Raw genomic sequence first — 18,069 nt, 5'->3', positions numbered from 1 at the left:
TATAGACATAAACACTTTGTAATCATGGTTTATCATTGAAATGGGCCTGCATGAAGTTGTTCTGATGGATCTTTACCCTCTTTAGGTATTATAGATACTACCGCTTTCTTCCAGGATGTTAATACTTCTCTTCATCTTAAAATACTGTTAAACAAAACCTTCCAGATCTTTATCAGTTTTTTCACTCCTAGCTTCCAAACTTCTACAGGAATACCATCTATTCCTCAGGATTTCCCTGTAAATTAATATGTGACACTCGTGCACTGGCCCAGCAATCAAGGAGCCTCAATCCTCACCACTAACCCCAGTGAGGGGTGTCCACATTGTGGAGGATAACAAATACAGACACAGTAAAGTACAATTTCCCTTAAGAGCACACAGATATCATAGTCAGTCTGGGGCTGGTTTCTCCCTTTCTGTCCAGATCCCCAATAAGACTCCCACTGGCACAGCTATAGGGTCCGGATCTCAGCCTAGTGGTCAAGCTAAAACCTCCAGCACCCCCTCTGTCCAACCAGTGCTTTGTGTCCCTGACAAAGTAGCTGACACGCACACACTTTGAGATATGAGTTATATAGAAACACAGAGACACTACTGAGGAAGGCTGGCACAGGTTCTCCAGCTATGCCACTTCTGCCCAGACTATACAGTAGTACCACTTGCACCCAACCACTAATATGAGCTACTAATAAGGCCCTCATCAAAGGGTATCCAATTATTACTGTGCAATATTATTATGCAAATGGTAAGTGTGACTGAGCAGCAAGGCTTATTTGGGGTGGCTTGGACAGTATCACTATATACATGCAATGTACTATAGAGCTTAAATTATCGCTACATAAAACAGCCACAGTTGAAAGGTTTAAAAATATTTAATAATAAATAATAAGAACACAAAACAATACTTCTTACTACACAGTGCTAGTCAAGAGTTCAGAGATCACAGAGAAATGCTTAAAATAATACAGTAGAAAAGTTCTGACATCAATACAGAAAACAATTAGTCTAATCTTCCTACTTCCTAGCTATATCTAAGCAAATAGTTTTAAAATAAACTTACATATAGAGCAAGGCAGTGCTGGTGATGTTGGATGTTCTGAAGACAAATGCAAAATGCTTTCTTTGTCCTTAAATTGATAAAACAGTACCTCTGACTCATTTCAGATTACATCATTATTCTCTGTTTCCCAGGTTAACAGAAACTCTATATTTACATTGCTTTGATCTTGCACCTGGTCAGGAAACCACAGTAATTAAAGACATTATATATGTAAAATTCTAGCCATTAACTCTGGTCTCAAAACAATAGGAAGAATTCCTTCATTCAGACATCGCGGCTCCGTGTTTGAGATCAAACAATTGTACAATGCTTGACTTATTAGCTTTCTTCCAGCAGAGTGCAATGTGGTTACATTTTTGAAGTTCAACGTTTATCATAATTTTCTTATATTTAAGAGAACAAGCCTGTGGTTTATATTAATATTTACAAATGACAAAATTATCTACAAATTCTATCTAGCTAGGCTGGCAGCCTTCACATATCTTCACAGACTGGTTATACATTACCAATTTTATCTCATCTCCTCCTATCCTTGTTGTTGTCTTTCGGCTTTTCCCGGTTAGGGGTCACCACAGCGGAACTCCAGCCCACTAATGATTGGCAGTAGATTTTGACAAATGCCGAGGTGCCAGCTCGACATTCAACCTTCAACGAAGGCACGCCCATTTACGCATGTCTTTTGAATGCCCACCCAACCATAGGGAGGACATGCAGACTCCACACAGAAGGCACTCCCCGCACTCCAGCTGAGAATCAAATGGGAGAACCTCTTGCTGTGAGGCAACAACGCTACCGCTGCACCACCATGGCATAATTGAGCCTTATCTACCTCTAACTCCAACAAACACACAGTTTGATCTGACATACATCTAATTCTACTAAACAGTTTGGATATTATTTCTATTTTCATCCCTTTTCTCACACCAGCTAACCATCAAGCCAAATTTTCTTGAACCCTTTCTTTGCTCTGTACTAGGTGTTATCAGTACAGGGATGAAAGCTTATCAGAGGGGGCCATAATCCAGTCAGCCATGGGAGGGGTTTGTGCCATTCACTGAAGAGCGGCTTCAATAAATAGGTGTTCGATGAATGGGCATTCACTGAATAGCCATTTGACAAACTGATATAGATCCAATGTTACCACCATTTTGTAAAGCTGACATTCAGACTTCTGAGTGTAGTTATTTTTTCACCAGTTTTAAGTGATTTTATCATAAGGCAGTATGCAGTTCTATAGATGGACTCTGGAAGGAAAGAATCACAACAAAGATCTTAATGCAAAATAATATTTATATGATACCCACTCAACCCCCTGTCTTCTACTGCACAAAATACTGTTCTTATTGCATCTTTGAATAACTCTTCCTTTTCTAATCATGAACGAGCTATCATTATATTTTTAAAAAGACCATATATTTCTATTTCGTGCAGAATCTGCACATAGTACCCAACAAGATTACCTTGTGAAGTTTGAGAAGTTAAATGTCATTCCCCTCCTTCTCCCAGAAAAAAAATAATGTGGACCTTTTTTGTAGTGAAGGCTGCAGTAAAAGGTGAGCTATGACTGCTGACCAAACCAAGCCAATTTTCTTTTTAAATGGATACAAATGACTGTTGCTGACAAATTCTAGCCTGTCTACAATTTTAAGTCTGGTGTGAAGGACCATGCATTTACTACCACTTCCTGACCTACATACAGCTAAAGTTTGATTTGGTAACATCTCATCCTTAAGTGAATGATATGGAAACCAGTACAAAACCATACTGACACTAGATAAGTAAACTGCATGGTAATGCAGGACAGAAAACTTATCCAACACCTAATTTACAGTTTATCAATACTTCCTCATTCTTCTGTCACACAAGAAGACCTGAAGGGAAACGGTCTTTAGTAACTTTAATAATAATCAAAGGAAGAGTCAGATACAAGTCTCTTCTGCTGACAGAAAAATGAAAACCAGAATGATGCAAACTGACCTTTCACTGTGAGTTTCATGATACGGATCTATGTTCCTCTGTAGTTGATTACATTAGCACAGGGTAGACCTGGTGAGTAAACATGAGCTCTAAGTAATTTTCATTGCCTTGTCCTATTATAGCTTTCTGTTATTTCATGGTAGCAGGCAACTTAACTGGATGTTAATTAAGAACTGTATAATGTAGAAACTGCCCCCCTAAAATCATTGATTGTGTATGAGTTAGACAATCACTACTAGCAAAGAAATCACTGTAATATATTTGCTTTGTTTCTTTATATCTCCAGGAGATGTGAGCCCAACGTCCAACAAATTGAAAAGACGACCTTCAAAAAGAGGCGGTTGCACCCAGTCCTGAGGCTTCTTCATAAAAAAAAAAAAAAAAAAAAAGCTGACACATCAATTGCCATAATGATTCCATAAAAACTTTTTTAAAGAAAGAAAATTAACTACTAAATGGATACCAGCATATGGGTCAGCATAGGTCTCAACCTTCTGTCCCCAAAATGTGAAACACTACCTCTCATAATAAGGAAACAATGGGCAAAATGGGGAATATTTACTAGCAAATTCAACTGGGAAGCTCACAGCATGGTTAAAAACTGCAACTTCATACATACACAGTCTGTTTTGATGATGTAATATGATTCAATATGAATGTATGTGACAAATGTTTTAATGTGGAACATGAAACTTTTAAGATTCAGAATGAGGAACAGTTCTTCGTGATGAGGTGCAATTGATAGGTCTGTTTTGTGCAATATTGCTTTGTTCACAATGTTTCCTTTTTAATGTGATTTTTTTGAAGCTCTCTTGTAATACATTGTTCATTTGCCAATGCCTTTCATCAACCAGCTCATCTGCAATCAAGATGGAAAGACTGACCAATATCTCAAGAGACTTTGTTAATGTTGTGGTATGGTTTTGTGTAATAATTAATTCCTTCATAATTTTTCTTCTTAATGAATTATAGAGTCAAGAGGAGTCCCAAACCAACCTTAAAATGCCACTAATCACAGTAAAATAAATAGATAGCACCTGTCACTAAAGACCTGAAAATTCTAGAACATCTGGACTGTTTCTGTGGTTTCACTACAACTGTTTTTTTCTTAAAGGTAGTTTTCACTGGACAATATTTTTTAACTCGGTCTATACTGAAAAAGAGACTTTCAAATACTGTCCTGCACTTTTTTTTCATTTTCCAATAGCTGAGTCATTCTGTAATTTAAAAATGCAACACTTTCAAATAGAATACTTTTAGTAATAGTTTTCTGATCTGTTTACATAAATGGTTTAGAAAAGGACTTGTGAAACTGAAATTATCTTCTGCTAAGAGAAGTCAGCCTTGTGTGCTTTTGACACCAATGGTTTAAAAAAGAACTTGTGAAATTGAAGTTTTTGGCTAACAGAAGTCAGTCTTGTGTGCTGTTTACAAAAGGGATGATTTGAAAAGGCTGTGAGTGATTTCTGACTTACTGAAATTCTTCCAAACATTCCTGAACTATTTTTGGTTTACCAAAGGATTATTTTTATATTTTAGACCAGAACCAAGTCAGGGGCAGATTAAAGTTCACTAAGCAATGGAATCCCTGTTTAACTCCTTTTGTAAGGTTTTATTTGTGACATCCAATATTTAAATCTGTTGCTTTACATGTTACCAGCATTAAAAAAAAAATAAAACATCATTTTTTAAAGTATTTGAAAGGGTCAGAACCTTGCTGCTGATTAATATAAACCTGCTTAATTGACTGGTTTAGGTCAAATTTGTGCTAAATTGTGAATGATTGTTGCACAGTGCAGTGTCAAAGTAAGTCACTCTGTGAGCTCCACTGAAGCACAAAATCAGTTGAGTTATAGTTCACCTGCACATGAAATAAGTGTTTCAGTTTACAGTATGCAATGCTTAGCTAAAATCAGAAAGAAAATGCAATGAAGCACTTATCGCAAGCCCTGAAGACACATCATGAAAGTCAACATACAAGGACTGCAGTGAGCACTGTTTTTATACAGCTGAGTCACCGTGGAAATGCCCAACTATTCTTAGGCTTCCACTGCCAAAATCTTCTAAAGTTAAGCCTAACTAGTTCAACAACATTAATGGGCAATGAAGGTATGTAGTGCTATAAAAATATGTGCCGAGGTTTACAGGAATTGGTTTCTGTTCTGTCAACAGTGAAAGTAGGCATTTTGTGAATAAATGAGTATATGTAAAGGCTGTTTGTTTCTTCTTTTATAAAATAAAATTATTTGCTGAAGTACCAAAATATCATGAAAGAAAGAACTATCATGAAAAAATGACAGTATATATATATATATATATATATATATATACATATATATATATATATATATATATATATATATATAATTTTTAAACAGGAAGAAGGGGTAGGGAAAAAGTGTGTGTGTGTGTGTGTGTGTGTGTGTGTGTGTGTGTGTGTGTGTGTGTGTGTGTGTGTGTGTGTGTGTGTGTAATGCAATAGAAGAGAGGGAGGTAATGTAATGAAGAGCTAGGATATAGATGAAACATAAATGAGGTGTTTCTCATATGGAAAATACAGTATGCAGATTACATTTCAGTTGATTATCCATTGCTATACCCATCAGTTTATCAGTGATAACTTTTTAAAGAGTGGATAGATGGGAAATGGAAGCAGCTTGCATTGTTTGGATTACTGTTCCTCAGAAGAATGTCATGTCAATAAGCTTAATAAATAACAGCGAAAGTAGATGTTATATAACTTCCGCAAAGTCTATATTCCAGTTGATTTCTCTAGAACATAGAATTTCTGTATATCACATTACATCACTGTAGCTAGCTAATTAACTTTTAAAAGTATAGTCCCTATATGCAACATTCCTGTTTTTAAAACTATTTTGTTACATTAATATCATTGTCACCTCACAGCAAAAGGTTCTCCCATTCGATTCTTGGCTGGAGCGCCTTCTGTGTGGAGTCTGCATGTCCTCCCCGCGGTCGAGTGGCATTCGAAAGACATGCGTGAATGGGCGTGCCTTCGTTGAAGGTTGGGCATAGGGCTGCCACCTTGGCACCATAAAAATCGACTGCCAGTCATTAGCGGACCGGAGTTCCACTGTGGTGACCCCTAACTGGGAAAAGCCAAAAGAAAAACAACAACAACATGTTGCATTAATGGAAGAATATTTAACAAAAGTCCGATGAATCGAGACTGTTCCCTTTTTCCTGTATTGGTGCAATCCTCGAGATGTTTATAATTAGATTAGGGGTGTGGGGTAAATGGATCCAGCCCCATGCAAAAATAATTGCACCAGGGTCACACTAGCACTGCAAAAAGTGGCAGTATCTACTAACCAATATGTTCGTTGAAACACTTTTACCATTAAAATGTTGCCTTACATTACACTGAACACTCCAAATTAACCATAACACTAACTAAACATACCATGGGCTGTTTACAGCAAACAGAACATTGCACATCTTCAAGGACATTATAAATTATGTAAGTTTCAGTCTATAGAATGGTGTTTAGCTACAGGGCAGTCCATACACTTGGCTGGTTTCTTCAGTGCTCTCTTGTACATAAAAAACTTAGCAGGAATATTTACATTGGACGAATATTTACACTGGACATCTGGACCAGCCTTTGCAACTGTCGGGCCCAGTTTGGACATGTTTGAGGGATCCCCAAGCCACATTCCTCTCATCATCCAGCCCCACCTCCTCCACCTTTGACATACCTCTCAACAACCTTATGACCCTCCCCCTTCCCTCACAGCCTACTGAACTTAGATTTGGCATCAAGATGGTATGCACATGTATTATTAAGAAATAAACAATATATCTTTTGAACTTATATTTTGACCACAGTAAGAAGCAGCATAAGTGCTATCCTGGCCATTGCATCCATTATTCTGAGCTAATTCTTTAATAAAGCAAAATGTCAAAGGTCAGTCCAGATGTGGATGTAAAACGAGTTAAAGTCAGTTCTCAGCTCTCCTTCCCCAATATAGTGTTTTGTTTTTCGCTGCCACAGAAACATGCATTCTCAGCTCATCCAAGAGGGTGGTGGCTGAGCTCACTGCACTGAAAATACCTACATGAATTTAGGCATAGGTGTATCACCTGTTGACAGACTGCACAGAGATGTGCTGCCTTAGTGGGGGTTGGCATGTGCAGTAGTATTTATGCAGCCCACATGTGCAACAACTGTGGACCATTACGGTCATCAGTGGGGAGGATTCTGGAAAAAGAGCTCCCAGATCCCTAGTGCATGGATAACTGCACCTTCTCCCAGCTTTCTTGTCTCTTGCCATGGAAGAATAAATGGGAGATAGGACTCTTGCCTCCAACAAATGAATTGGTCATTGGAGAATCTGGAGGATACAGAACTAGATGATCAAGTGAAGAAAAGAAAGAATCAAAGGAAAAGCCAAAAATAATAGGGGACAAAGGCCCCAAATCAGGGTCAGTTTTTTAATATTACTCTAATTCACAAAGAAAATTAATAAACAGTGGTTTTGCATCAGCATATATTTTCTGAAGAATAACTAGTACGAAACTTTAATGTCTGGCATTATTAAATGAGTGATTACCAGAAAATCAAAAATGTTATAAGGAAAAGGGCAAAAATAGAAGTCAAAATCAGGAATGTTCTACAATATCGGGGACAATTAAGTGTTGTGCTTGAGGGTTAGAAGTACACTAGAACAACAGGCTTTGCATCAACATGCATTTATGGAACAATATGAAGTATACAATTCTTCTGTCTAACATTACTGAATGACTGAAATCCTCAGTGCTTTATCAGGAATAAAATCATGAAGGAAATGTCAAAAGCATTAGGTAAGTTTAGAGACTTTTACAATGTTAGGGACAGTTGAGAAATTATATCTGGTTGCCTGCCAGGGTCTAAAAAGAAAAAGCTTACTTGCTACAAATGAGACTTCCCTTTAAGACCCTCCATAGACCCTCACAATGCTGGTGAATATACAACTTCCAGGGCTGTTACCAGTCATTACGATCCATCATTCAAAGCGTTCAGATTTTCTGGTTGCTCCCACCCACAGAAATCTAGACAACAAATCAGACAGCCTCACAGAGCCTTTGTGGCTCCTTGATTCAAGTTCTAGATTGTGGGTGTAACCAACTAGAATGTTTGAAAAATAAGAAGGTAGTAGGGCACTGTAGGATTAGCTGTTTCTGCACCCACCAAGAGGAGAAAACGCTGAGAGAAGAAAGGAGCCACTTTTGAGATTTTAAGTATTTTTCCTCTGTTTATTTGCTAGGTTTCTCTGCATAGCCGCCTATTTTGAGCATTTTCTGGCTTGTTAAACTTGATTTCTGCATTAGTAACTGTATTTAGAGCACAACCTAGAGCTGTTTACTGAATTTCCTGTTTGCACTTATTTTTAAAATCGTTTTTTTTCTCAAAACTTGCATTTTATCTGTCTTTGGCCTAGCACTATTGTGAGGGGTCATTTACTGCACTGTTATAACTTGTTGATACTTGTGAACCTCTGCTATCTCTGAAAAACAAAAAAAAAAAAAAATGTTGCTTTTTTCCCACTTTTCTGAGATTTAAAAAAGTTCAGTTACAGGCTTGCTGTTCTTGAACTGTTTGTAAGTTTCTTGGAGGACATTTTTTGCTTGGGCTAAAGGGAAGTCTCTCTGTTGATCAGTGGCAGTGAAAAACATTGAGCACCCTGCCTGCCCCTGTGGGAGTGGTTACTGACTTGAAACTGTAGTTTTATTGGCCATTTTGGGTCAATTCCAAACTCCTTCATCTTCCTCTCTTAAAATCTGGTTGCCTCGTGGTTTTGGTGTCTTTTCAGGCTTGTTGGCTGTTGGTGAAGCACCCACCAAGAGGAGAAAACGCTGAGAGAAGAAAGGAGCCACTTTTGAGATTTCAAGTATTTTTCCTCTGTTTATTTGCTAAGTTTTTCTGCATAGCCGCCTATTTTGAGCATTTTCTGGCTTGTTAAACTTGATTTCTGCATTAGTAACTGTATTTAGAGCACAACCTAGAGCTGTTTACTGAATTTCCTGTTTGCACTTATTTTTAAAATAGTTTTTTTCTCAAAACTTGCATTTTATCTGTCTTTGGCCTAGCACTCTTGTGTGGGGTCATTTACTGCACTGTTATAACTTGTTGATACTTGTGAACCTCTGCTATCTCTGAAAAAACAAAAAAAACAAAAAAATGTTGCTTTTTTCCCACTTTTCTGAGATTTAAAAAAGTTCAGTTACAGGCTTGCTGTTCTTGAACTGTTTGTAAGTTTCTTGGAGGCCATTTTTTGCTTGGGCTAAAGGGAAGTCTCTCTGTTGATCAGTGGCAGTGAAAAACATTGAGCAGCCTGCCTGCCTGCCCCTGTGGGAGTGGTTACTGAATTGAAACTGTAGTTTTATTGGCCATTTTGGGTCAATTCCAAACTCCTTCATCTTCCTCTCTTAAAACCCTCTTTTGCGCGGTTTTGCGCGTTTTTGTGCATAGCGCAACGGTGGGCAGCACTGCCTAATTGGGTTTAAACTATTCCTGGCTCCACAAAGTCTGCTCTTCACTTTTTCCCTTAGAATTGCTCTATCTCTCAATTTAAACACCATATTCTCATTCTAAGGCCCTTCACTGGTCCAATTAAGTAATCCTACAAGTTAGCACTATTAAACCATAAGCACTACTTACTCTTATACTCTCTACAATTACCCTGTCCTCTATTGGTCCGTCTTAAATTCAGTTTCCCTATATTACTCTAGCATGTCCAAAGGTCAGTCAATGGTTTCCTCTCCAGTCCAGCTGGTGAATCTGGGAATTTTGAGGCAATGTTACAACTGTCTCATGTACACGGACAACCCTCTCCTCCTCCAAACAGGTTCAAATATATGTGAGAGACGCAACTATTTAGCCAAACTGGAGGCTGAGCTCTCTCATCTCACAAGTGGTGTAACCAGTCAGGAGGAGAAGGTAACCTCACACAACACAATTCCACTATCACATAGTCCCACCACATCAGCGAACCAAACACATAAATACACAAAAACATACTCTGAGGCTCTAAATAAAAATCTACCTAAGCAACAGAGACCTCCAAAGCAGACATCCAAGCAAACGCTACCTCAAAACAAAACACGCACAACACATAGCTCACAAAGTCAGTGTGCCAAGCAGCCGCAGCCCTTAGGGCTGAATAACACACCTGATACTCTTGTAATAGGTGACTCTATTGTCAGACACACTGATGTCCTGCTCACCAGGCTGAATAAAGAGAAGGTCACAGTGAGCTACCTGTCGGGTGCTAGGATCCACCACATAACGCAAGCACTCAGGTCACTCCAAAGCAAATACAATACGAATGACCTGAGATGTACCTCCCTGGACTACATGAAAAGAGACATAGAGGAGCTCTCTGATCATGTAGCCCAGGCTGGTATGACCCTGACCTTGAGCAGCATCTTACCCTCACCTAGAATGATGCCACAGTACAAAGACAAAATGATCAATTTTAACAATTGGCTAAAATTTTGGTGTCATTCAAAGGGGATCTAGTGTCTGTCAGCCTGGGATGACATGCTCGACAAGCCACGTTGCTTCGCTAGAGACGGCTTGCACCTGTCACCACTGGGCTTTCGGATATTGGCAAAGGCTCTTGCCACCCCCATAGTGCCTTTTTTAGGCAAGGCTCAAAAGTCAAACCCACCTCCATAGACAGCACAAGGAACAAGAAACTAAGGGTAATGCTGCTTAACGCCAGAAGTCTTAACCTCAAGATGCACGCACTCGAAGCTCTCCTCAGTATGGAGAACATCGATATCTGTGCAGTGACAGAAACCTGGTTCAAGGCTCCAGAGAGCACCCCAACACTACCAGGCTATACCTCATATCATGCTTTTCGGCCCCAAAACCCGGACCAAACCACAAAAGGAGGGGGAGTTTCCATATTTATCAAGGATATCCACACCTCCAGGTTAGTGGCATTGCACAGTATCGGAGACCATCCATGTGCAACTAACAGTGGGCAAGACTGCTTTTCAGTTTATAGCATCCTACAGACCACCCTCTCAAAGTCAGGAATCCCACTCGGCTTTCCTGAAAACATTGGAGAACATGAAGATCTCTCCGAACACCATTATATTGGGTGACTTCAACTACCCAAACATTGACTGGGAGCACTACTCAAGCCCCAGCACCTTAGCCCAAAGGTTCCTGGAAATTATAAACTCAAATGCTATGGAACAACTAGTCACCACTCCCACAAGAGGGGACAACATACTAGACCTGATCATTACCAACATGGGGACGCTATGCTCCACACCAGAAGTATATCCCTCATTGGTAAGATCAGACCATAAATTAATTTCACTGGATGTCCACATCCCGACCCCACCCCCAGCCCAGAAAACCACAGTGAAAAGCTTCCCAAAAGCGAACTTCTCACTTCTCAAAACCGAAGTGGATTCCTTCAAGGCCCCAGGGCCAGTGGAAACTATGGCCCAAACTGCAGAATCCTATATAAACGCATTCTACGGATATCTCCAGGAATGCATGGATCATGCTATCCCAAACAAAACCAAGACCCATCATCCAAAGGCAGGCATCCAGTCTGGCGGACCCCTGCCATAAATAAACTGTACAACAGAAGGAGGAAGCTACTACATGATAGAGCAAAATCCCTAATAGGGAAGGCATCTCTGATCAGTACTAGCAAAAAATTACGATCCCTCATAAAATCCTCCAAGGCCAGCTTCGAGAGAAAAATTGCACAGGACACCAAAGACAATCATAAGGCTTTTTCAGTTATGTTAGGAACCTGGGATGCAACTCCCAGACTTGTTCTGAGTTGATTCTAAATGACAAAAAATACACTGAACCCACAGACATCGCCAATATCCTGGCAGACAGGTTCAGTGCAAACTTCTCCACCCCCTCCCCCCAAAAGAGCAAGTATCTATCCGGCAGAGGGCTGCCTCCAAAACATCTCTGATGCTCAGGTGAAGGCTGCCCTCTCCAAAGCAAAAAACACTGCTTCCATGGGACCAGATGGCATCCCAGGTTGCGTCCTACATGAACTCCAAGAGGAACTAATCCCTCAAATAAAACATCTATGCAATCTCAGCCTCACTACAGGATATGTGCCCACAGAATGGTGTACAGCAGCAGTGGTCCCACTCCACAAAGGTGGAGCCTCTACAGACCCTGGAAACTATTGCCCCATAAGCCTGACTAGCTTAGTCTGCAAGGCTATGGAGAGGATCATCTAAGAGCTCATAAACAAAGACATTGGGGACCTACAGACACTAGATTCTACCCAGTTCGGCTTTGTCAAGAGCAGATCCTGCCTTTTGAACCTGGTTGACTTCTTCGAAACAGTCACCAAAGCCATAGATGAAGGGAAGATAGTCCACACAGCCTATCTGGACCTTGCAAAGGCATTTGACACAATACCCCACTCGGGCATCATAGATAAGCTATCCAGCTTAAATATAAACCCCTATATCACAAGATGGGTTGCAAACTGGCTCAAAGACAGAACCCACAGAGTGAGAGTTGCTGGAGCCATGTCAGACTTGAAACCGGTCACAAGTGGTGTCCCACAGGGTTCTGTCCTGGGACCACTCTTGTTCAGTATATACTTTTCCAAGGTACAGGCAAACATGGGAGGACTATGGCTCACCAAGTTCACAGACGACTGCAAACTGGGTGCCATAATCGACTCTCCAGCTGACACAAACATCCTTCAAAAAGGTCTCACAGAGACAGATAACTGGTGCCAGCGCCATGGTTTAAAGCTAAATGCCAAAAAATGTATAGTCATACCCTTTGGCAAAAACAATGTGCCCACAAATTACCACATAGGCGGAAACCCATTAAGTACAGATAAAGTTATTAGGGACCTGGGGACCCAAGTTGATAGCAATCTCTCCTTTGAAAACCACATTGCCAAAGTGGTTAGAAAGACCTTCTACATAGCCCACTTCATCACGAAGGGTTTCACATCTAGATCAAGAGAGGTAATTGTGCCCCTTTATTCATCCTTCATCAGGCCCATCATAGAATACAATGCCCCTTTTGGGATGTACCTTACCCGACACCTGCAGCAATTAGAAAGACCCCAAAAGTATCTCACCAAGAGGATCAAGGGTCTCAAACAGATGCCATATGCTGCTCGGTTAAAAAAACTCCAGCTCTACTCAGTTGCATACCGCCTACTTCGAGGCGATCTATGCCTGACATACAAAGCTATGTCAAATCCAGAATTAATGGACATGCTCCACCTCAGTAAATCTAAATCCCTTAGAGCCACACGCTTGAGGGACTTGAACCTCAGCACAGAAATAAATAGAACTTGCTGGAGGGACAGGTTCATAACCCAGAGGCCCCCTTCGCTCTGGAATAGAATTCCAGTTCATGTGAGGCAGAGCACCTCACTGAATCTCTTCAAGAAGAATCTCGATAGGTGGATGGGGGATCGTAGGTTTGTCCCAGGGATTACTCCCGTGTCACTATTAGACAGAGGCACAGTAAACTAAACCTTAAAAAGGGCACAGTATACTCAAATCAAGGGGTGGCATAAGCCATACAGAATCAGGCTAGGCTTATAATTGCCCCAGGGCAGATAGCCTAGTATGAACCTATGAACCTATAAAAAAGAGACATGCTCCTGGCCAAGCAGATTTCAATGAGAAATGCAAGGCCCTTTTGTACCCAAAAGGCCTAAGAATAGCCCTGCAGGACATCTAATCTTGAATTTCAGACTGTTCTTGCTGAAATACAGATTCATTTGCTTCAGGAATCTTTTTCTCCATCTCTGTTTCTATGTGCATCCCTTGACTATAACAGTTTTGCACTGTATTTACTGGCAAAAGGAGTGGTTGTGATGCTCCTGATTGGTCATCTTACTGAAGCATTGACATGTTTGTCTTGTACAGATGTGAATAATGTCTTCTGCACACCTTATCATCTTCCCTGAAATTATAGAGGATTTTAGCTCAGTTTCTTTACCAGTAATTTCAACTTCAGTCTATGAACACTCCTATAACCTTTAGTTTCTTAGTTTTTTACAACCAGCAAATCTGATAGTCTTCTATAGTATTTATCATTGTTGTATTCCTATATCTGCTGATGTCTCTCCCGCATTTCCTTCACGTTATGTTGATTGGAAAGTGACAACATAGTTGAAGTTGGTAATATGCTTTTCAACCTTCGGTCCATCTGCAGTTGAGATGATAGGATACTGAGTCCCTGCAATGGAATCTTCCTTTATTCCAAAACTGCAAGATGAGAATTCTCATAACTTTTGCTACATTTTCTTCTCATTAGATTCTTCACTGTTTAAATAGATGTCCTTACATTCACCGCTGCAGTATTCCTTACTAATGGGATTTCCTGCCATGAAGCCCTCCGTCCGGCCAGTTTACAAAAGATTTCCATTGCTTTAGGGTACGCAGAATGTCACCTGCATACTCCTTGTGTAAGGTAGGGCATAAAGGTGACGTTCAGGCGTACCATCCTCAGAACTTTTTTGCCACCAGTCCGAACACATTTTTAACCACCGGTCTGTTGCATACATCCATTTTTCCATTTGTTGGCTTTTCTGTGTTTGCTCCTGTTGCTGGAGCCCTCACAGTTGCAGACAAGTACCCAGTCGGGTTTTTGGTTACTTTTCTGTTTTGTTTAGTACTGTTTGGAGTTAATGTCATCCAGGAAGGGTAAATGCCAGTGTGAGAGACTGATTCCCCATAAAGACTGTCATGATAAGTGTCTTTTTTGCCTTGGTGCTGCTCACGACCATACGTCTTGTTCAATTTGTCAGGCGTTTGTCCCCAAAACTCTTTGTAGTAGGCTTTCTTCCCTTTCCTTGTACCTTGAGAACCAGCGAGTTAAGCTTCTTGCTGCTGGTACTATAGATGGAACTTCCTCCTCTGAGGGTCAGCATAAGGTAAGGCCGGAAGCTTCCGCTGTCCAGCCTCTGCCGGGTGTTTCTCCTGAGGTTATTATGTACCCAGAGGCTCACCTGGTTGTTTGTCAGATTCTTCTACCATGTCTGGGTTGGAGGACAGTGAGGATTTGGCAGACTGCATGTCCGAAGAGGCTTTGCAGGTGTCAATTTTGGGCTTTCAGATGGAACCAAGGTTGACTGTTTCTGAGGGGTCTAATGGGGTTTCGCAGTTTCTCTTTCAGGAAGAGGGCACTCGTGCAGTTGGGGAATGCCGTCCTGAATCTGGGCCTTCTCAGGTTTCCAGGTCAGATGTCCCTTTGAAGAAGAAACAGAAAACTAACCATGTTTTTTCTGCTCCTAGGGATCCACAAAGTGAGTGGCAGGCCTTTACTCAGGGGTTATTTAATGCTTTACTGTCATTATGGCCTCCTCAAGGGGTTTCAGTTCCTGTTCCTCCTTGGTCCACCTCTTCCCCTCAAAGGCCCTGAGACTTCCACTCTTCTTAGGTGGATTCTGATGATGACTCCCTTGCTTATTCTGCCTAGATTCCTTCTCTTTTAGACTACGGGTCTGATGAGGAGGATTCTCATACTATTGATAATCCCTCTGAGGAAATTTTCTTTGGGGATACGATCTCTAGGATGATGTACATTTTTAAACTGGATTGTGCCCAGGTTTTGGATATCCATAAGAGATACTATGAGTTACTGCAAATGGAATCTCCTAAACCTGTGGCCATTCCTCCTGTCTTGCCTGTTTTATTGGATGTTTTTTCACTGCCTCTAAAGTGCCAGATTCTTTGCCCCCTGCTCCCAGGAAGTCTGATCAGCTTTACAGGATACCTGAGGATTGTTCCTTTTTGTTTAAACGTCCTGCTGCTGACCCCTCTGTTGTGTCTGTAGCCTCTGATAAGCCATCTCAATTGCTTCCTTCATCCAAGTTACTGCCTTCTGACAAGGACAGTAGGACCATGGATATGCTGGGTAAGAATGTTTATACTTCCTCTACCCTGGCTTTTAGGGCTATTAATTATCAGACCCATATTTCTAGTTATGTCTTGACTCTTTTTTCGCAGGCCTGTCAGGTTCTTTCTGATCTCCTGGACTCTGAAGGTAAATCTTCGGCTCTTTCCTTGCTTGGATCTTTTTCTCAGGTTGTTTGTCATTCTATCAAGTATAGTTATGATGCTGCAGATGTCTCTTCCAGGGCTGCTGCCTCTGGCTCGGTTCTGAGGAGATATTCCTGGCTTCGGCTTCAACCTTTGCCTGATGATATTAAGGCTAAGTTGCTGGATGCTCCTCTGGATAATGCTCTTTTGTTTGGGAAAGTGGTTGCTGACTGATTTATTTAAGTCTCTTCACTACAAGGGGAAGGCTTTAAAGGAGCTTAAGCTTGTCTTTGTTTCTCCTGTGCCTAGGTTTCAATGTAACTACCCTTCTAAGCTAGCTTTTGTTCATAGGCAGTCTCGGCCTCCTTCTAAAGGTAAAAAGGGTGGTAAACGGACTCTCCTGCTAAAGCCACTCAGACTGCCAGGATTCTTAAGCCTTCCTTTCCTGACAAACCAGGTGTTGTCTGACTATACCCCCATTCCCAGCCACATTCCTCTGTCTCTTCACCTTTCTCTTTCTCTTCCTGTTTGGCTCCGGATCACCCAGGATTCTTGGGTTTTGTCAGTCATTCATCAAGGGTACTTCATGGTGTGGTTTTCCATCCTCCTTTTATGGGCATTCCTCAGCCTCCTTGGGAACAGCTTCCTTTTTCCCAGAGGTTCTTCAGGACCTCATGTTTCAGTGTACTATTCAAGAAGTGCATGTGTCCCAAAGGGGGAAAGGGTTTTATTCCAGAATATTTCTAGTGCCCAGGAAAGAAGGTACTTGGAGCTTATTCTAGACCTCTCCATCTGAACACCTTTCTGAAGATGCCTTCCTTTCAGATGTTGTTCCTTCAGTCCCTTTTTCCTCTCTTGCTCCCTCAGGCCTTTCTGGTGTCTTTGGACCTCAAGGATGCTTATCTCCATATTCCGATCCATCCTCTTTTCAGGAGATTTTTGCATTTCATTGTTGCTTCCTGGCATTTTCAGTTATGTGCTTTGCCCTTTGGACAAATGCCTCGCTCTTGTGATTGTCTTTTTGCAGGCTTCAAGGGATCCAGATCTTTCCTTATTTGGGTGACATGTTGATTCAGGCATCTTCTCCAGAGGTCCTTTTGCAAAATCTTCATTTTACCATTTCTCTTCTTCAGAGCCTGGGTTCACAATAAACTTCAACAAGTCTTCCCCGTCTCCTTCTCAAGATCATGTCTTTCTGGATTGCAGGTTTCAAATGATGCCAATGCTGGCATCCCTGCCTCCTCTGAAGGCATTAACTCTCATTTCTTTCTTTCAAACTCTTCTTCCCCTGGACTCCATTTTAGCCAGGGAATTTCTGAGGGCTCTGGGGTTCATGGCTTCCACCGTTCTAATGCTTCCTCTGGCCAGGATCCACATGAGGAAGTTCCAGTGGTTTCTGAAGCTGGTGTGGCTTCAGTATGCACATCCTCTAGACTTTCCTATTCCTCTTCTCCCTTGTCTCCAGGTCGAACCTCTGTGGTGGATTCAGCAGTTGCCTCTGAATCCAGGTCTCCCATTTCAGCCTCCACTTCTCTCTCAGACTCTGTTCACAGATGCTTCAGATGTGGGATGGGGAGCAACGTTTGTCTCCCTGAAGGTTTAGGAAGTGTGGTTGCCTCATCAGCGGACGGACCACATCAACATCAAAGAGATGAGGGCTCTTCTGCTGGCTCTTCAGGCCCTTCATCCTCTTCTCTGCAGGGCCTCTCAAGGTATTCATGGACAATACCACAGTCATGTGCTATATCAACAAACAGGGGAGTACGAGATCCTACCGTCCTTGCCAGCTGGCACTTCTTGTATGGGATCTGGCTAGCCAGTATCATGTGTCTCTTCAGGCAGTTTACATTCCTTCAGATCAAGACATTGTGGCAGACAATCTGAGCAGGTCCTTCACTCAATCCCACAAATGAATGCTTCACAGGGATGTGATTCTGGACATTTTTCACCAGTGAGGTATTCCTCAAGTAGATCTCTTTGCCTCCCCTTTGAACAAACAACTTCTTCTGTTT

The 18,069-nt window shown here is 41.3% G+C and overlaps 1 protein-coding gene across 1 annotated transcript in view; it reads left to right on the top strand.

The window, feature by feature from the left end:
• The window catches only part of FAM83F (family with sequence similarity 83 member F), a 305,909-nt gene extending 301,176 nt beyond the window's left edge, over positions 1-4,733 (top strand). Inside the window, exon 5 of the mRNA XM_044068588.1 lies at positions 3,324-4,733. Coding sequence (XP_043924523.1) covers positions 3,324-3,394 — 71 coding nt within the window. The 3' untranslated portion in view covers positions 3,395-4,733. The remainder of the gene's footprint in view (positions 1-3,323) is intronic.
• The last annotated feature ends 13,336 nt before the right edge of the window (positions 4,734-18,069 follow it).

This window comes from Protopterus annectens, chromosome 1.part0, assembly GCF_019279795.1.
Source record: "Protopterus annectens isolate FY-2018-M chromosome 1.part0, PAN1.0, whole genome shotgun sequence".
Lineage (NCBI taxonomy): Eukaryota > Metazoa > Chordata > Ceratodontiformes > Protopteridae > Protopterus > Protopterus annectens.
The sequence above is the reverse complement of the archived record's forward strand: the minus strand, read 5'-3'. Positions and strand labels throughout refer to the sequence as shown.